We start from the raw sequence: 21,582 nt of genomic DNA on the forward strand, positions 1-21,582 counted from the left end.
CCAGCATACAGATTCAGACTCATTTTGTTTACAAACTGTAACTGGTTATTATCAGAACTGTGAATGCCTAACTGCCTTTGACTGGTTATGACTGAGTATTCACCTATTTGTGCTTGCGGGGGTTGAGCTCTATCTCTTTGGTCCTGCCTCTCAACTGTCAATCAACTGGTGTACAGATTCCTGAGCCTACTGGGCTCTGTCATATCTACATTTGAAACTGTGTATGGAGTCAGCCTCCACCACATCACTGCCTAATGATCTGATCCCAATATAAACAATAGAAATGGTATAGCAAATATTCATTTACAGATATTCAATAGCAGATATAAAAGTCCAGACAACGTTTATCATACAATATTCTAAAATAAAAATAGATATGCATCACGAAATTTCATGAATGCTCCCCCATGACAAGTGATGCAACACCAGCTTGCAATAACATGCACTTGTTGCAGTGTTGGAGTATGTGTCGAGTGAGTACCGCACCATCATGGCCAACGTTCCCATCATGTTCTTCCTGACGCTGGCCATGTGTGCCATGCCCTGGATCGCTGTGGGGGTCGCAGACTGGTCCATCTTCACCATCATCATGCACGCCCCTCAACTCATCTGCTTCTTCTTCATCTGGTGAGCCAAGACCCATCTCCATCAAGATAATGATGTTTGAGATTAAGGGGGACCAGCTTACGATGGTTTTACAGAATGAGAACATCAAGCTGAGGTTCCAGCACCGTTTCTCATTGGGATCATGAGCTGTAAGCTTTCATGAGGGTCGTCAAGCCTATAGTGATAGGAAAATGCAACACCTGTATATATAGCCCAGCACTTTTTAAATGTGATTGTAATGGCACATTTAAATGAACATTTCCGTACTACGTTATTCAAGGAAACTTCCCAGGCACTATCGATTAAACAAACCTGTGTGTCAGATATCCTCTACTGTACAATCCGGAGTTATTTACAAATGAGGATTACTTACCATTTGGGAGTGGCCTTTAGCTGAAGTTTTCCCATAATGTTCTAATACCACAAACGTTTTAATAACGAGACTTCATTCCCCACCCTAATCCACCTCTACCTTTGCTAGACGTGCTTTTTTTTATTTTACTATCCACAGTTAACCCATAAATATATATTTCAATGAACCAGGGGAAACATTACACAACCCTATATTAAAGCCACCCCGACAAAAATATTATTTACTTATGAGTTTCGTGTATTCTTGGTGGCCAGGTTGGTCCCTGAGTCTGCCCGCTGGTTGCTGGCTCAAGGCAGGGTTGAGGAGACGGTCAAGATCCTGACAAAGGCGGCTAAGGTCAACCAAAAGACCCTAACCCAGGAGGTCATCAAGGATTTCGAGGTCAGTATTTGGTAATGTGATATCTCGACTCTAAAGAGACACATTAATTTGATTATTTAGATATTGTTTTGAAAGTATTTGAGTATTTTTTTTGTCTGTGTGAAGGGCTGCATCTCAGACTCTTAGTGCTTTCAGAACTTTGGGAAGGAGCAGGCCAAGCAAGATAACAAGCAGGTCACTGTTATTGACCTTCTCAAGACGCCCAAGTTAAGACTGCGCTTCCTCGTCCTCTGTGTCATGTGGTGAGTTATACACCGTAGCCACCATCAACATCCACTTTAACTACGGGCCTCACCATCACCGCCATCGAGGCAAGATTCTTTGCCTTAGCTTTCTTTGCAGAAGTCTTCAAGACAGAACAGATCCCTTAAGTTCTTGGTCAACCAGGTTGTGAGGACTCTATGGGCGTCCGGAACGAATAGAACAGCCACATAGGAGATTACGTTAGTAACCAGAGAAATCTGGCATCAGTAAAATAAAAACTTGAAATTAGTCAAATGTAAATCACAGGCAGAATTTCCAGCACAAACCAGCAGCAACCATTGGCTCTCCCTGCCCTCAGGATGGTGATCACCGTGGCCTACGACGGACACATGAGGAACACCGAACACATCGGCTCCAACATGTTCATCACCTTCACTATCGCCGGCTTCGTCGAGTTGCCAGCGGACTTCCTCACCATGCTGGCCGTTGAGAGAGTCGGCCGCCGCCACACTACCGTCTGGACTCTCATTGTCAGCGGCCTGGCCTGCTTCGCCATAGCTGCCATACCAGAAGGTAAGGCGGGAGAGAGGGAGGACATGGGGGAAGAGAGAGGGAGGGGGCGAAGATGATGGACGAGAGAGAACTGCATGCGTGCGATAAGAGGTTTAATATCTTTGCCTCTGTCCACATATTTGCATTCTCTGACATGACCAAAACTCTGACGACCTGCAATATACCTAATCGAGATGGATGTTTTCTTAATGATTCTTCATTCTGGTGTCTAAGTACTTCAGGGGATATTGATGATTATTTAAACAGTTATCTCAAAGTGCCGAAGAAAGTACCAGTTAAGATGACCTCGTGTGTTCTATGGTTTACTCTCTGGGAAAATACATCCATGGTTATCTTCTTGAGGTCTCTGTTACCATGAGTGACCAGATTATTGTCTTGCAACACAAGACCATAATCTGACTGGTCTTGTGTTGCAAGACCAGTCAGACCTGTGGTCAGACGAACTATCATGCCTGGGTGCTTTTTTTGAAGTAAGAATTGCCTTCCACACGCTCTAAAGTTATGCAGAACCAACACAACTGATCTCCAAGCTGGCTGGTCGAGAGGAAGCGTGTTGGAGCATCTCTTGGTAAATACCTTCATCTGTCAAGTTACCACCTCAGCTTCCTCCCTCTACCTTACATGAACCTACATTTTATTTATATGATTTCACAGAGGCAGGAGATACTAGCATGAGAGTTGCTCACATGCATTTTGTTATCATAAAAACAATAATTACATTTTACTGGACATCACACATTTTTTTTCTGGATTAGATCGGCAATGATGAAGTTATTTTTCCCAAAATTGTAACTGGAATATTTAAGATAATATGTCATTACTAAAAACAGAAGCAGCTCTTTTCTGAAATAGCTGTCAACATATTCATCCCTTTGAAATATCGCGGCATTTGTTAGTCCTGTCAAGTACCCTGGTTCTGAAACCTACTCACTCTTAACTTATTTGTCAAATTTGCTTTGCCAAGTAGTAGTAGTTTGTTCTACTTTGTCACTGGTAGAACAGGTTGAACTATTTCTGGCAGAGAGATTGAAATCTTCTCAAAACCTTTAACACATCTGTTGCACTATTGGTACTTATATACCTAGTCCCAGCTTGACCTTCCTTAAACCTTCAGTGTTAGTCATCATAGACTTTTCCAGTCTGGCCAGTTTAACATCATTCTCGACTTCTGATTCCACTGTGTTCTTCAAGGCTGCCACATAAACTCTGACAAGTGTGTGAGACAGTTACTGAGGCACTGTGACTCTGATACAGTGACTAAGACACAGTGAATAAGACACAGTGACTATAACACAGAGTTGAGAGGCGGGCCGAAAGAGCAGAGCTCATCCCCCGCAAGCACAACTAGGTGAATACAGAGACTATGATAATGAATGAAATCGGTTCTTACTATGGAACAGGATTGCCAAACAGGAAAACATCCGAGTTTACATTAAAAAAAACATGATGTACAATTTGTAGTGTTTACTAGTTGTTTATACTTGGTGTTCACGATAAGTGTTTATTCTAGACTGTTCAGCTCGTCACCGATTGGCCCACATCTAAGGTGCCCATCTGGGATCATTTTAACGTCAATTTGCAACGGACACAACGAATAGATCCAATGACTTCTGTTCACTAATTGTATTGAAACAATTAAAACCACATTAATTCTTTACTTACCTGAATTTGGGGACCACTATATTTTGTGAATAGAACAGGAAACGGATTCAAAAGCTCCAAATTATCCTCGGGGATTTTTTTTCCAATAGATTTTTATCAATTGAATACTATTTTGACTTTTAGGGTTTCGGCGGGTAGGCAATTCCACGAGTTTATTACCATGTGCTTGATAAAACATTTTTGTTTTCCGTCCTACCTTATGGCTTGTTGAGCATGAATCTGTTACCCGTTCGAGTGAATCTTTTACAGGAGTGATCTGGAATAATGTCTTCCAATTTTTATAGTACTTTAAATGCCTCTATAAAATCGATTTTGCCGTTTGAGTTTGTAGTGTTGTTAGTCCCGAGGCCCCTCAACCGTTCCTGATATGAAAGCTAAATTATGGGACGATTTTTTATCGCCCTGTTAGAAGGGCGATAAAAATTATTATATTATATATTGATTATATATTATATATTATATATTGACATATTATATATTGATTAGCAGGAACAAGCCAGGTGAGCAAGGGCCGGTGACCACAGGTAAACTTTAGCACTTTCTTTTTGTAAACACTGAACCTCGTGACTTACAAGAAGAATAAACAAAAGGGAAATTAGAGAAAAGATCATATTTAGTATGATTTTTTCCCTTCATGATACACTGGTAACGTAACCATCTATCTCTCCTGCAGATGACACCATGAGCATCATGTCGATGGCTGTGGCGGGGAGGTTCATGATCACTATGGCAATCAACGTGGGCCAACAGTACCCTGTGGAGGTCCTACCCACAGTGGCCCGCGGCTCGGGATTTGGGGCCATACACACGCTGGGATACATAGCAGCTTTCGCCTCCCCTTACATCGTCTACTTAGTAAGTGTCCATTTTTTGTCTCTGGGTCTTCCTGTCTCCGTACGTAGAAAGGCCTAATGGCCCCCCATACGAGGCTACTCCTATTTATATCCATCTAAATTCATTCATATATGTCTGCCCTACACTTGAAACAATCCAGCTATACCACGTCTGTTATACTTCCCAGTATACACATAGCTGTGTTAGTGAGACGTTGGGGATGAACAAAGTCTCTGAGTCCTGCCTCTTAACCTTCAACTGGTTGAGAAAATCTTTGGAGATGGACGGGGGATCGAACCAGCGTCCTGGGTAGCCCCAGACGCGCACCTAATAGATATATCACGCAATATCTCATATCTATGAGATATAACGTGATTATATATATATATATATATATATATATATATATATATATATATATATATATATATATATATATATATATATATATATATATATATATATATATACGACCTGAGGAGGATGGAGGGAAGAATAGGGGCTTTGGACGCCCACGATGCTTTGTACCTTCTCACAAGGTGCCTGGCCTTGCCCAGACTGACCTATTTCCTAAGGTGTGCTCCCTCCTTCGACAGCCCAAAATTAACAGAATATGACACACTCCTAAGGTCAATAACCGTGAAAGTGTTAAACCTCTCCCTGCAAGATGACCAATGGGACCAAGCAACGCACCCAGTTAGACTCGGGGGAATAGGTATTCGCAAGGCGACACAGTTAGCATTGCCAGCATTCTTATCTTCGACCAGTGCAACAGGGGAATTAGTTAAGGAAATACTGCCGGAACACCTAAGAGACTCCATTGGGATTCATGATCCCAAATTCGCGGAAGGAGCCGGTCAGTGGGACACTCTCGTCAACTCTCATCCTCGACCGACTTTTCCAAATGACTGCAAACAGTCCAAATGGGATAGCCCCATAGTGGAGAACATCGCCACATCATTGCTGGAGGCAGCTTCCAGGAAGGACAAAGCGCGTCTTCTAGCTGTGCAAGCGCCCCATGCCGGGGACTTCCTGTTGGCAGTCCCTAATTCCGCCTTGGGCACCCGCCTGGACCATCGGACCCTAAGTATTGGTGTTGCTCTGCGCCTTGCCGCCCCTATCTCCACCGAGCACCGGTGTATTTGCGGCCATGCACGGGCAGACCAATACGGCAGCCATGGTCTCATCTGTCGTAAGACACAGGGAAAGATTGCCAGACATGAAGCAGTCAATGACATCATCAAGAGAAGTTTGGCTTCAGCTGGATGCCCAGCACAAAGGGAACCTCAGTTGTGCAGACCTGACAAAAGCCAAAAACGCCCAGATGGAGTCACCCTGCAGCCGTGGAGGGAAGGTAAACAGGTCGTGTGGGACTACACGTGTGCATCCACATTGGCTGATACCTATCTACCTTACAGCGCAGCTGAGGGAGGCGGGGCGGCCACCTTCAGGGAGACCCAGAAAACTAACAAGTACAGGGACCTAGAACGTTGTTACAGGTTCGTGCCAATAGGCTCTGAGACTCTGGGCGCCTGGGGTAAATGTGCACTTAAGTTCCTGAAGGAGCTGGGCGAGGAACTCACTGGGAAGACTAGAGACCCAAGAGCGGCCAGTTTTATGTTTCAGCGCCTCAGTGTCGCTGTTCAGAGGGGAAATGCGTGCTGTATCTTGGGTACGCACACGACCCCCGAGGAACTGGACGAGGTCTTCGAACACTGATTGGTATATTGTTGTATAAGTGTGTTTTCTGTAAACTGTAGCATTGCAATAAAATCAAATAAAAATAAAAATAAAAAAAATAATAGGGGTGGTAGGAGAGGAAAAGATTAAAGTATTCAGTGAGAATCCACAAGGTCTTCTCTGAACACTATTTATTTTCTTCTTCGAGGATGTGGGTCCCTTTAATTAAACCAGTGGTGGTACCCCTAAATATATATATATATATATATATATATATATATATATATATATATATATATATATATATATATATATATATATATATATATATATATATATATAATTACACATATCATATAGTATATCACGTTATTGTCATTTCCTTATATATTCAATAAATTGGTGCTCCAGTTCTCAAATCTTTTAAGTTCTATTTGTCTTTGAATCAGTATATAGAATTTACGATGTCACTCCCAAGTTTAATGTAAATTATTTACAACTATAATGCTACAATAATGACTGACATTCGTGGCTTATTTCGTAATCTAATTATCTTTGTTCCATCGACTATGTCCTTCCTATGTGAGATGTCTGTCCATGTTTACATTTTCAGTCCGTCTGAGTATCTTGTAGGTCGTTATCACATGTATCCAATTTCTTCTCTCTAGTGACTTACAGCTTCTCAATTCTTCTTAGCTCATTCCGGAACTTGTCTAACGTGAATGGTAAACTGAGTACCGAGTTAATCTTTCAGATTTCTGAAGGCAATCATTATGTTGGACAAGCCTGCATATGAGTTGATATACCTATATATATATCAACGTTATATATAGATATATTAACTATATATGAAGTTGATATATATGATATATAGTTGATATATCTATATATCTTCCGTAATCCAATGTGACCACAAGACCATAAATTCAGACACTGTCATTTTTCCACAGTCCAAGTACGGCCACTACCTTCCCTACGTGATCCTGGGGGCGCTGACGGTGGTGGGTGGGGCGGTGTGCACGGTGCTGCCCGAGACCCTGAACCAGAGCCTGCCGGACACCTTGGAAGACGGGGAGACCTTCTTCTCTGACCAGACCTTCTGCTACAACCCCTGCTCCAGGTGAGCCTTTCGGGGCAGGTCTTTGTGGGGCATCTGTAAGGCCACGATATGCTGGTGTGGATACCCCCGTCACCACCGGTGATGTATGAAGTACATGCAAATAAGTTTGAAGTATCTTATAGCTTCAAGATATGAACTGCAGCTCAAGTGTGTGTGTGTGCCAAGGGGCAGGTTAGGTTTATCATGATAGAGCGTCTCCTGCCGACGGCACCTGGTCATGGTTCTCAAAGGCACCATACAATGTTTAAACTAGAGAAACACTTCATTACGCACGGTTCTAATAATGGTGCATTTTCACCTACGTTAATGCATATACAAGTAGATCAGTTTCCATCTATAGTAGTAACGCGACCATTACGTATATTTTACTAATAAAAAAGGATGTTACACGAATGCCTCATAATGATTTTTTCCTCGCGTTGTCTACAGGAAGCCATCAATGAATGGAAATGAGTAAGTACTGCTACTCATTTCTTAGCACCAGTTAAACCACTTTCTGCTTGATGTATTCGTGGTAAATATTATTTAATTGTTGATGACAAAAAAATATATATAAAAATAAAGAAAAAGGTCAATTATGTTGCAAAATTGTATAATTCAGAAAGGCTTTTTAATATTTGTAAAATGTATTATATGTCTAATTATTTCATCAGATCTCCAGAGGAAAGAGGTAAGTTTGTTTTGTAAAACACTTTTGCGTGCTTCTATGGTGTAAGGTGTTAATACATTTGCCAAGACGAAGTCTCCTAAATTTCCACCCTCTTTCCATCTTAGGTTGATGGAGGCAAGACTCCTCTCACCGTAGTCACGACACCTCACACTGTAAACACGACACCTCACACTGTAAACACGACACCTCACACTGTAAACAGGACACCTCACACTGTAAACACGACACCTCACACTGTAAACACGACACCTCACACTGTAAACACGACACATCACACTGTAAACACGACACCTCACACTGTAAACACGACACCTCACACTGTAAACACGACACCTCACACTGTAAACACGACACCTCACACTGTAAACACGACACCTCACACTGTAAACACGACACCTCACACTGTAAACACGACACATCACACTGTAAACACGACACATCACACTGTAAACACGACACCTCACACTGTAAACACGACACCTCACAACGTTACTAAAGACAGGAAAAGGATGGCTAGGTAGACTGTTTTTCTAGACTTTAAAAAAACGTTCGACACTGTTCCTCCCATCATAGACTGTTGTACAAGATGGCGAAGCAGGCTGACATAACTGGGAAAGCATTGTGGACTGGGTAAGAATGTATCTGAAGTACAGAAAGCAAATAGTCACAGTCAAAGAGGCGGTTTCAAGCTGGAGGAATATAACACTTGGAGTCCCACAAGGCTCTGTCCCGAGACCGCTGCTGTCACTAATTTATGTAAACGACCTACCGGAGGGAGTGAGCTCAGACACTTCAATGTTTGCAGATGATGCAAAGCTGATGAGGAACGTGAAATCAGATGCGAAAGTTACAGGAAAACCTTGACAAACTTTTGGGGCGGTTGCTGGAATTGCATCCTAACAAGTGTAAATTAATGACCGTGTGAAAGAGAGAAAAAGAGACCAGAAGACATCTATACCATACAGGGAAGACAGTTACAGGAATCAGAAAGAAAAGGATCTGTGAGTAGATATAATTCCGACTCTCACACCAGAGCCATACATAAACAGACTAACATCAGCAACATATGGGACGCTAGCAAATATAGAAACACCTTTTAGAAACCTAAATCAGGACTCCTTCGAAGCAATCTACACAACATTTGTTAGACCAACACAATAAGCATCACCGACATGGAATCTTCACCTTGTGAAGCATAAAGCTAAAAATTGCAAAACTACAAAAGGTTTGCAACAAGATTGGTGCCAGAGCTAAGAGGATTATGCTACGAACATAAGCTAATGGAACTAAATCTCACAACCTTGGAGGATAAAAGGAATAAAGGGAATATGATCACAGCCTAAAAAATACTGAGGGGGTAATAGATAAGGTCGATAAGTATAGCCTCTTCAGGGTGAGAGTAAGGCTGACACAGAAGCTGGAAACGCAAATGAGCCAAAGGGAAGTAAGAAAGTACTCATACGGGTGGTGAAAAGTAGAATGCTTTAAAAAAGGAAGTTAACCACCTCCATCCACAACTTTAAAACCTGATTCGACAAAGAATTTGAAAAGTTACAGTTGAGTTGTAACGCAACAAATACAACAAGGCCAGTAGGCGGGGGATATAAAAAGCTATCCCCTCTCCCGTGGACACTGACAGGTCAATACTGGTAAGTAATGATGACCAAACCTACTGTAGTAGGTAAGTACTGTAGACACGACACTTCACACTCTATCACAATTCCTCATGATATTCTTGCAATATGCTCATGATAGAATTCTTGCATGCCTGCTCACAATATAAATTTCGCAACATTTTCACTGTATAATTCTTGAAACATGCTTATGATATAATTCTTGCAAAATGCTCATGATATAATTCTTGCAAAATGCTCATGATATAATTCTTGCAACATGCTCATTACGTCAATCATGTAATATGCTCGTGACATCATCTTTATTGCAACATGATCAAGACATCATTATTGCAACATCCTCGTGACATCAGTTTTGCAACATATCTTTTTTGAAAGGATCATAATATCATATTACTGTCTATGAATACTAATATTTCCCTCCTGATATCTTTTGCTAACAGGACAAATATATATTGTAAGTACTCTTCTTTTTCTTATTATTATCGTGGAAAATAACAACAATATATTTAGAATATTAAAAATAATTAAAATAAAAAATAACGATACAAGATTTAATATCAATAATGTTTTAATATCTGTTTGAATTCTAATTTAAAGTTTAATAAGCTATACTCGACTGAGGTATACTAGGAAGATATATATATATATATATATATATATATATATATATATATATATATATATATATATATATATATATATATATATATATATATAATATATATAATATATATATATATATATATATATATATATATATATATATATATATATATATATATATATATATATATATATATGCAATTGTAGCGTACCTGATAACCTTCGTCAGTAGGTTGATAGGCATTAAAACCAGACAAAACAAACTTAATATTTTGAGCTTTTAATACCCGTGTCCTATTGTTAATCGAGACGGAATCCTGTGATGGCTATACGAAGATACAATATTATCATCGTATTAATATACTAGTGATGGTTATTATATTATTTTTATATAGGTGGGCCCAGGAGTTGATAATTTCTGCTCATTATTAGTAAGTAGGCTTAGAGCACTTCTATTTCCATAGTTTATCCTATTTATATATTGAACCAGATCCCTAATCATTGCTGGAGTGATCAATAAGAGATCTGTGGTCAGGTTACAGCACTTGTGTATACGAACACTTGTGTATACGAACCCTTGTGTATACGAACACTTGTGTATACGAACAAACGTAAATCGTTCCAGTGAAAATACACAGTAAGGCCAATGAAAGGAAATTGTGTAATGAACGAGAATAACTGTAAGCATTACAAAGATATACACACTTCAGTACCAGGAGATGTGTAAGGTAGTGCCAGTTTCAGAGGATGTGCAAGGTAGTTACGGTTCCAGGGATGTGCTGTATGATCACAGTCCCCTAAAGAATGTGCAGAGTAGCAACAGTTCCCAGCCAACTCCGGTTAACTACTGAAAAGATGAATAAATTCATTTGCTATTTTACCTTAACAGTGAATTATATATTATATTTCTGCGGAGAGTTGTCTATTAGTATTTGCTACCTTAAATAGGTCTCTCATAGACCAGACCACACACTACAAGGTGAAGGGACGACGACGTTTCGGTCCGTCCTGGACCATTCTCAAGTCGACATGAGGCTTCACTCAGTATGAGGTTGAGCATGATATACTCAGGACATATAACGTGATATTTCAAAGACAGCCAAAATGAGGACCTTTCTTTATTTCCTTCCAGGACCAGCTCGAGAGGAGAGACGATGACGACGACCAACTGTGCTCGAGAACTGGAGCTGACGTGTAGGGAAAACATCGCGTATACCGAAGACGGAGAGCAAAACACGTCGGAGAAGCGCGCGTGTGTGTAGTTTAAGACAGAAAAGTAAAGATGTTGATCTGTTAGGTCATTGTGGTAGGCTTGAAAAGTGGATACATGTATCCACCTGGATACAGTGGGTTAATTATGTATATCGGGGCTTTGATGTAGCCGGAAAGTAACCCCCCCCCCACTCTGTCTACTCCACGACAAACTTACACATCTCTGCTTCCCCCCCCCCCCCCCACCAAACACACTCTCTCTCTATTATACATCTCCTGCCCCCCCCCCCCCCACCACACACTCTATTATACCTCACGGTCAAACCACGCTACAGACCCAAACACTCCCATCACTACGTGACCAGGCACAGCGCCCCATTTTGACTGGAATTGGCCTGTTGAAGCAGCAGCAGCTTCTGTAGCAGCCGTTATCAACTTTGTGCCTTGGCTGTTATTGTAAGCTTAGTGCCTTAGTTGCAAGGGTAAGCTTGGTGTTTTGGGTGCCAGGGTAAGCTTAGCGCCTTGTCTGTCGGTTAACAAATTAATAACACTGAAACAATTTTTGTTCTGGATAATAAATGTTGATTTCCGATTGCAAATGTCTCCATAGTATATATATTATACCTATTACTTCCCTCAAGCTTTTCTTTGACCAGTGCCGCTTAGGGAAGATATCTTGAAGACATCTGAAGGCTGCTGACACCTTAACCAGAGCTGTGACCCATTGTTTCATATGACGGCAACTTTCAGGTAGGTACCTTCGAGACATCTTCACTAAGCTGTCTAAAGCAAAGTCAAAGTTTGAGGAGAATAATAGCTATTTTCTATACTTTGGCGGCATAAGCAATCACAAAATAGCACTACCCAGAGGACAAGATAATTGTCACGTAGTGCAATCAAAGTTTAAACCAATTTTATAGCATGTTTATAGCAAAACCAACAACAAAATTTGGTATTATTTTTAAAGTTCAAGAAAATAATATTTTATTATTTAATATGATTATCATTATTTTGATTACTGTTATTGCCAGTTAAGATAACATTTTGTTTTGTTTATGTTGTCATTAAATTCATCACAAATATTCCTTGTTTCTATATAACTTTAAGAATGACGCCTCATATTACCCTTAACAACTCTGCAATATAAATATGTTTGTAAAACAAATATTCCTGTTGCAACTGGGCAGTGACCAATGTGTGAATCAGTTTTTAACAAATTCTTGTGTTTGTGTTGGTTGCACCGTTGAAGCTGGATGAAGCTTAACCCGTCCTCCTAATAGACCGTCGTAGTTTGACGTATACTTTGACGTATATGTCAGAGTATACTTTGACGTATAAGGCCAAAACTTGTACTAGAAAACGGTAACGCGAAATTGATATACTGTCCTCTTTTTTTCTGTTTTGGGGTCTTCTGGTAGGTTAGGATTAGGGCCCTTTGGTATGACAGTTTATTGACGTTGGGAAATCTTAGGAGAGGCCGGGCTGGACAGAAAGACACATACCAAAGCGCTTCCCACAGTTCTTAACTAAAAGTGAACATTAGAAAAAAAGTCTTCGATTTTGGGCTCGATTACTAATTTTTGAATGACAACTCTGAAAATTATTTATGCAATCTCTCCATCAACAAAGGAAGCAAATGTTTCCTTCTAGGTTTACTCTTGATTTCTTCAATATTTTTGTTCTTGTAACATTGCTGATGTTTTCCTAAAGTATTATTTTGTTAAGGTCTACGATATTTTTCTCTTCGTTCATTGTGTCATTAAAGGTTCAATATAATTAATTTAAAATCTGGCTTTCATTCGAACCATTCATAACAAAATACCCTATATTCATTTTACTGAGAATGGATAAGTAAAAATATACATATGCTAAAAGCTTAAGATAATAATGCTGAAAAAATTCTACTTGGCATTATGTAAATTATGTTAGTAACTACATAACTCGAGCATGTAATTTTTTTTATTAATATATAATAATAATAGGGGTTACCCGGCGGTGCCCGAGGAACCCCCCACCCTGTCTTCCCCCTTCCCCTCCCCATGTTCACCCCCCCCTTCTTCCCCCATCTTAACCCTTTTCTCCATACTCCTCACCTCTCCCCCTCACCTGTAACTCTGTACCATCCCTCTTCCCCCCCCCCCACTCCAATTCTTTCCTCATTTGGCAGTCTGGTTCATATCCTTGCCGGGGAGGATTGACTGGGCGCCAATCCGTAACTGTAGCTTCTATTCACCCAGCAGTGAATGGGCAACTGGTTGTTAAACGATTTGGCGGGGTCGTATTCCAGGGACAATTAGGATTAAGGACTTGTCCGAAACGCTATGCGTGCTAGAGCTTTACAAAAATGTAAGAACTCTTGTATATATAAATAAAAATAAATAAAATTCAACCTCAGAGATTAAATTAAATTTTGCCCCAAAAGGCGAGTTTATTAGGCAGCTCTACTCATCCTGTGAGTGGACAATCAATTTACATGCAAATTACACCTTATATGTAGCGTTTGTGCTTCTACAGCACCTTGTAGACATTTTAGTCCAAAGTCCATTTGTTGATTTTATAAAAATTTATAAATATCATATATTGCATATTTTTTAGAAGGGTAACTTTGAATATTTATATTATTGCACTAAACACTTTTTTGATAAAACTGATCACAACAATCCTTTATTATATGCTAAATTTAATATCTGAGTCTTATAGAAAGGATTTTAGTTGACACATGTGTTCCCTGAAAGTATTTGAAAATTCGTTGCATAATACGTTGTGTATTTTTTTTCTCCTTTTCTGTTTAGGGTGTGATGGTGAAACTTGGACCAGCTGCAGCCCTTTCTATAACCATTTCATAAATAAATTTATAAGCAAATTGAACCACTTTTAATTTTACAAAAATATGCCCCCAACATAATAATGTTGTTTCCATTTCGAATCTGTTCTATCTCATTTGTAGAGAGAGATTTGTAGAGAGCGGCGAAGGGTAGGGCAAGATGATTGTTGGCTAACTCCGGCTTCTATCTGTCCGCCAATGTAGGTCTTGCATCTTTCCTCTGGGTCAATGGGATGGCCGTTCGATAGTCCTCCATTGACCCAGAGGGATGATGTAAGACCTGGTGGACAACTAGAAGCCGGAGTCAGGCAACAAGCACCTCACCCTTGCATGGAAGTCCTTCCTAAGATCGATCTACTAGCAGTTTCCAGGAAGTACTACCGGGACCCTAATTACTCCAAAGTATTATTTCAAACTTGTCCGTTTTAATGGTGCAAAAAAGTAATACTTTGTGGCCATCCCTTTCTTGGGCTGGTGGGTTCTATGCCAGTAACTACGTGGTTTATTGGGTATTCCGGCATAGTGGGAGTGTGCGAGCGCACGATCATGTGCGAGACAAAATTTTAGCTATGTTACCCCTTACAAAACCACAGAAAACTAATGGCAAAAAAACGAATGACAGAAAACGTGTGATATACAGCATGTGACACAAAATCAATACCAAAAACGATTTGTAATAGCAATGACTGTGTTTACAATGATTACACAGCAAAATAACTATTCCTTTTGCTACCAGTTTCCTGGAAGCACAACTTTCAGAGTACAGTCTCCCTGGTAAACACGTGACACTGCCAACGACATGCAAACAACCGTTGACGAATCGGCATCCAGCGCCGATCATTAAATTTAGCAGGCACATATAATTTCCTAGCATTCATACTCTTGCTGCATAATTGGCGAGTTTCAATAAGAAAGTTATGTAACCAAACATTGCAAAACGTTAAAGAATTTCTTACCTGCAGTCGGCAGATGTTCACGAAATTGCTTACCTGTTGACGGCAGCTGGGATGAGGCGCACATCACACGAATTCAACTCCTGACTGCCAGTCAGGCAAGAGAAGCAGGTGGCAAGAACAGTGTAATTTAACCACAGCTTTAAAGATTTTGACCTTCACAAGTATTGCCTTCAAAGCACAAACGCTCCCGAGCATATAGGAAACTAGTAGTGGCAGTTATTGTCTCTTTATCACGACACTCACTGATGGCGGTGGAAGCTTTAGGCTTCTCGCCGCCATTACAACAATATGTTCTAAATCCGGTAAATTTTCTTGGGGTCAAACGTTTGTTTCTTATCTCTCCTCAGCTTGTAAACTCAGAGTTTTACCCGTTTTCCTTTTCTCGTAAATTTCTAACATTTGTAACACAACACGACCACCACTAACCGTCGATAAAATCTAACTGCATGAGTGAAAGGTTGAGACAATCTCGCATAAAAGTTTGGAATGAACCCTCTCGTAATCCAATTCCAACCCGTTAACCAGCCCGTCCTCCAAACAAAGATCCAAAAGTGATTCCATGCACCCGCCAAACCCCCTGTTTTGAATGAAAAGCGGTTTACACACGACTCACAACTGCTGACATTCGAACATATCCGGAACAAGTGCTTCACTGACGAATTTTGTTCGAACCACAACGCTGTAAATGCTTCACCCACGTACTACAATTATAAATAATCGCCAACAGAACCTAAACACCTAACCTTACCTATCCTATGCCTATATATACACAATATGCTAATATATTATAATATTAATTTATACTTGAGAAAATTCCCGTTTTGAGTGAATAGTATGTTAAAATTTATGAATGCGTCTGTGGGGTTGACCGCTGAATGTAATGGACTTGAGTTGAGGACGGGTTGCTATAAATGCTTCACCCACGAACTTATAAATACAAATAATCACCAACAGAACCTAAACACCTAATCTAACCTACGACAAACTATACAAACATTTTTATGTATAAGAGTATTAATTTGTATATGAGAACAAACCCATTTTTAATACACCGTATGTTAAAATTGATGAATGCGTCAGGGGAGGACGGCCGCTGCTTTAAACAGCCTAGTGTGAGAAAACTTTTTGTCCAATTCAAAGCGCCATGGGGATGGCGCCATTTCTACCCGTCCTCTCCAGTAGTTCCTCGCATTTTGACTTATCCCCTAAGACCAAAAATTGCAGTACTAAATTAGGAATTGCAGTACTAAAATCATAGCGTTCGTAAATTGACGTAAAGTCCCGTTTTCAATTCGCTGGACCTCGGTTAGGTTAGGTTCGGGTAATTTAGTACATCAGCTAAGTGAGGTCGTGAACGTTCGAGAGGACGAACTGCTCATTCTGACACAAACTCTGCCAATCTTAAGAAACGTAAACGAAAGCCTAATTTCCTCAAATTACAAAGTACTAAAGAGGTCTTGATGAGATTAGTGTCAAATTAGATAACATAAAATTCAATGATAAATTTATTTATCAAGCTGAAAGCTTGATGGACTGCCACCTAAATGACTCGCCACTGTTCACGTTTAAAACTTTTCGATGCGCAAATCGCTCATTTCCACTGTTTGAAGCACACTTCTCAAAATGGTTTTCCTACGTGCTTTCAGATACAAAACTAAAGTCGATAGTAAAAATTACTATCCTTTTTTGCTCCTTGTATATTGACCTTATTCTGTCCCTTCAGTACACTGATCTTATCCTGAGTGCACTGTATATTGACAAGAACAATGACATTCCTTGTGTACTTAGTATACTGATATTTCTTGTGTCCTCAGCATATTGACCTAACGAATGACCCCAGTATACTGACCATCCTTGTGGTCTCAATATACTGACCTTTCTACTGTTTTCAGTATACTGACTTTCCTTGAATTCTAAGTATACTGACCTCCATTGTGCCCTGAGAATAATGACTTTCCTTGTCCCCTCAATATACTGATCTTCCTTGATCCTAAGCATATTGACCTTTCTGTATCTTCAATATACTGACATTCCTAGTGCCCTCTTTATATTGACCTTCCATGTACTCTCAATGTACTAACCTACATTGTGCCTTCAGTATAGTGACCTTCCTTGTACCCTCAGTATAGTGAACTTCCTTGTTCCCTCAGTATAGTGAACTTCCTTGTACCCTCAGTATAGTGAACTTCCTTGTACCCTCAGTATAGTGAACTTCCTTGTACCCTCAGTATAGTGAACTTCCTTGTACCCTCAATATAGTGAACTTCCTTGTACCCTCAGTATGCGACATTCCACATGCCCCCTGTATACTGACCTTCCACTGTGTTCTGACCCCGTCCATGAACTCTCAGCATAGCAATAGACTCACGAGCTCACGGACTGACAGATTCGCTGGCTCTCAGACTCACAGATTGACAAACTCATATGCTATAGATCTGAAAGACTCATAAATTCACAGACTTAGGCACCCACGGGATTCACTGACCCACCGACTTTCGCACTCCCTTATTCACGGACTCACCCCAGAATATAACAGTCGCTTAATATTTTTCGCAATGGCCGATACATGTAAGTTTATTAAAAGTTCATTTCGCTCACAATAGCGTATCTTCGGGTCTTGGAGCGTTATAACACGCATATGCACGCTATCTGCACGCAAGCTGCTCGCATATGCACGCACATGCACGCAATCTGCACGCATATGCACGCAATCTTCGTAATGGAACCCCCAACACGATAACAGTACACCTCTTTTCCTGCGTCAAGTTGACAAGAGAAATTGGATCTTTGCAATCACGTTCAGATTATTCAGTTTCAAACCGAGATCAGAAACCCATGAAAAGATGCAATTAGATCTTCAGTTGCAAAACTGAGATGTCAATTCTAATTACGATGACTGACATCAATCTCATTTCGTACCGTAAAATGGAGATTGAAGATGAAAACACAAATTCGTTTCCTGGAAATTGAGGTAACAATTTTCCCGGTGGCCCACAGCGCAAACAAAATATGGTAGATATAAATGTTTATGTCAGTGGTTCGTTGATGAATAGCGTACCAGGAACGGGTGTCTCCACCTCCTTATGTTCAGCCCCTTCGTATCTTTCTTGACTCAAGTACCGGTTACCTGCGTCTCCATCCGCTTATAGGTATCACTTAACATCTAAAAATCTCCTTGTCAGCTTAAAAGATACTTTGAACGTCAATGATTCTATCACCTTAACATGTCACCTAACATTAATATGCTCTCTGTATCCAGGCCTGGAACCTCTTTCAGCGTGAAGTTATAGCCTGTTTCATAGATACCTGTTTCTTAATCGGTAATATACACAACTCATAGTCAGTTCAAGGTCACTTTCAGGCTTCTATCTACTTCGTTACTTGGGGTGAATGGTCATGTTCTTTGATACTGAGAATATACATCTATCACTAGGACTCTTCCACACCTACAGCTACCTGATAATTCAGAACATATATATAAATATAAAACATATTAATTACATGTTCCGTATTATTGTATATGCTTCGACATACTGTTAAAAAATCAGAAATAAATAAAATTAATATCGTTGGCATACCTAGTCAATTAACCCTATCTGAGTCACTGACGTCATAAACGCGAACGAAAAGTAATAACAGTGAACGAACATCAAGAATATCTTTCAGGGAACCAAAAGAGAGAGAGAGAGGTAAAATACGAACGAGAGAGCGAGCTATTCGAACGACGAAGGGAAGTGCCATAAAGACCACTCAAGCAAAGGAAGACTAACACCGTGTATCATTCAGGCCACTCTTAACCCACCGCTAAAGGCACGCATATTACAGGTTAGCAACCACTCTTTTAAGGCACTAAAGTGAAAACAATTGAAAATAATTTAATCACGTGGCTAATGCAGCTATTAGTGATCCGAGAGATAATGAGCCTTTGATCTTGTTGCTGTTGTTTGTTGCTGTTGTTAGTGCTATCCTCATTGAAAATTAATGTTGCTATCTACTGTCGTAATTACAATCGATCTTTCCATTATTATTATTGCAATTGTAAAATTACTATTATTACTACTATTGATATTGCAATTACTACGATTGGCATTGCTATTATTTCTGTTATTAATGCTATTATTACTATATAGATAAATGAATAATTTTTGTAATCAGGATTGAGTGATTACTCTATCCCTCTATCCTGATATAGTCACAGATTTGAGAGATAATGCCTATACACCTCTGATTATTTCCTATTTTATATTTCTATATGATAATTTATGTTTATTTTGTTGTCTATTTAAAGGTTTCTGGAGACTCCTTTCTATACTTTTCTCAGTTTGGATGTTGAGGATTCTTGCAGCTATTAGGCTGATAGATCTATTTCAAAATAGTACATTGTCTCCATTGCAAATGTTATATATATATTGATCGGGGTTATTTGTCTTGGTAAATATTATTATTATTAGCATTTAATGCTGTTAATTACCATTATTATTCTATTTCCATTTAATGTTATACAAAACCCATTAATATTTATTTTATATTTCTATTGCCAGTGTTATTTTAACTATTGATATTATTACCATAAAAGGAGGCCTCGCTTGTGCTAGTTCAAGTTGGGGTCTAGCTAGTGCTTGTTCTAGTGGGAGCCTAGCTAGTGCTAGTTCTAGTGGGAGCCTAGCTAGTGCTAGTTCTAGTGGGAGCCTAGCTAGTGCTAGTTCTAGTGGGAGCCTAGCTAGTGCTTGTTCTAGTGGGAGCCTAGCTTCTGGTAGTTCTAGTGGGAGCCTAGCTAGTGCTAGTTCTAGTGGGAGCCTAGCTAGTGCTAGTTCTAGTGGGAGCCTAGCTAGTGCTAGTTCTAGTGGGAGCCTAGCTAGTGCTAGTTCTAGTGGGAGCCTAGCTAGTGCTAGTTCTAGTGGGAGCCTAGCTAGTGCTAGTTCTAGTGGGAGCCTAGCTAGTGCTAGTTCTAGTGGGAGCCTAGCTAGTGCTAGTTCTAGTGGGAGCCTAGCTAGTGCTAGTTCTAGTGGGAGCCTAGCTAGTGCTAGTTCTAGTGGCACTAGATATTCGTCTCTTTTTTCCTTACGCTTAATATCAAATCCATTATTAATTATTAATACTAATATTATTACTACTACTGTTGCTAGTGTTATTATTGGTATTGATAAAGTCATTGCTTCTAGTATAAAAGCAATTATAGTCACGAGTAAAAATAATAATACATTTTGCATTATTATTTCGGCAGTTATATTATTATTATTATTATTATTATTATTATTATTATTATTGCAGACGATGAGTCACAATAACGTGGATGAAGAATGTTGACCAGACCACACACTAGAAGGTGAAGGGACGACGACGTTTCAGTCCGTCCTGGACCATTCTCAAGTCGATTGTGAGAATGGTCCAAGACGGACCGAAACGTCGTCATCCCTTCACCTTCTAGTGTGTGGTCTGGTCAACATTATTATTATTATTATTATTATTATTATTATTATTATTATTATTATTATTATTATTATTATTATCTGTTTTGCAATAATTGCCATTATTATAGAAGTAATTACTGTGGTTAGTAATAGTAATGATATTCCAATGTTATCGGGTGTTGTGCGTGCAACCTTGTACAAACGTCTTCATACTGTTTCCATATTTTTTTTCCCAAATTACAACATTTGCAAAGACTTGCAATGGGGGGCTGAAGGGTCACTCTCCGTGACCACAGGGAACACCAACCTTTGCATAGGCCGCTGACGTCATCACCCATAGTCTTGAGTCGGGAACAGGATGTGGGAACTGGGCGTTTCCTCCTTGGACAGTGAGCAAAGGAGCCTCGGACTATCGTCTGAGGTATAAGGAGGAGGAGGAGGAGGAAGGTAGTGCAGTTAAGCGTTGAGCGTCGCTGGAGGAGGACGTGCTTGAAACGCCACCGTTCCCTCGAGACATTTCCGACGTAGCAAGGAAGCCGAAAGGAGACGTATCCCTCCCCCGACAGGATATTTAGCAGCCTTAACGCAAAAGCCAGATAGCAAAAGCGCTCGTCCAGGTAGGGAGGTGTTTGTCTTTCTCCACAGTGAGGCCTTAGATACCAGGCCTGTCGTTGTTCCGGAATACAAAAGCAGAGGCGTTTATCATGGGGTACATCGTCTTTCAACTTTACCCAAGGTGACAGCGAGCTTCCTTGGTCTTAACTAAGCGGCTGGGCGTCGGCCAGATCCTTCCGTGTTTGGTTGGATTACAAGATTATACCCAAATCCATTCACAC

At 40.0% G+C, this 21,582-nt stretch overlaps 1 protein-coding gene across 2 annotated transcripts in view; it reads left to right on the forward strand.

Moving 5' to 3' along the window:
- The window catches only part of LOC138369289 (organic cation transporter protein-like), a 29,024-nt gene extending 16,387 nt beyond the window's left edge, over window positions 1–12,637 (forward strand). The window contains exons 6-15 of one of the 2 annotated variants that reach the window (XM_069332384.1): window positions 456–627; window positions 1,234–1,360; window positions 1,496–1,602; window positions 1,923–2,137; window positions 4,473–4,654; window positions 7,264–7,433; window positions 7,863–7,886; window positions 8,087–8,103; window positions 10,181–10,194; window positions 11,476–12,637. In XM_069332384.1, coding sequence (XP_069188485.1) covers window positions 456–627; window positions 1,234–1,360; window positions 1,496–1,602; window positions 1,923–2,137; window positions 4,473–4,654; window positions 7,264–7,433; window positions 7,863–7,886; window positions 8,087–8,103; window positions 10,181–10,194; window positions 11,476–11,541 — 1,094 coding nt within the window. In that variant the 3' untranslated portion in view covers window positions 11,542–12,637. The remainder of the gene's footprint in view (window positions 1–455; window positions 628–1,233; window positions 1,361–1,495; window positions 1,603–1,922; window positions 2,138–4,472; window positions 4,655–7,263; window positions 7,434–7,862; window positions 7,887–8,086; window positions 8,104–10,180; window positions 10,195–11,475) is intronic. The other variant, XM_069332383.1, reaches the window with a different exon arrangement.
- The last annotated feature ends 8,945 nt before the right edge of the window (window positions 12,638–21,582 follow it).

Source organism: Procambarus clarkii, chromosome 27 (genome assembly GCF_040958095.1).
Source record: "Procambarus clarkii isolate CNS0578487 chromosome 27, FALCON_Pclarkii_2.0, whole genome shotgun sequence".
Taxonomy (NCBI): Eukaryota; Metazoa; Arthropoda; class Malacostraca; order Decapoda; family Cambaridae; genus Procambarus; species Procambarus clarkii.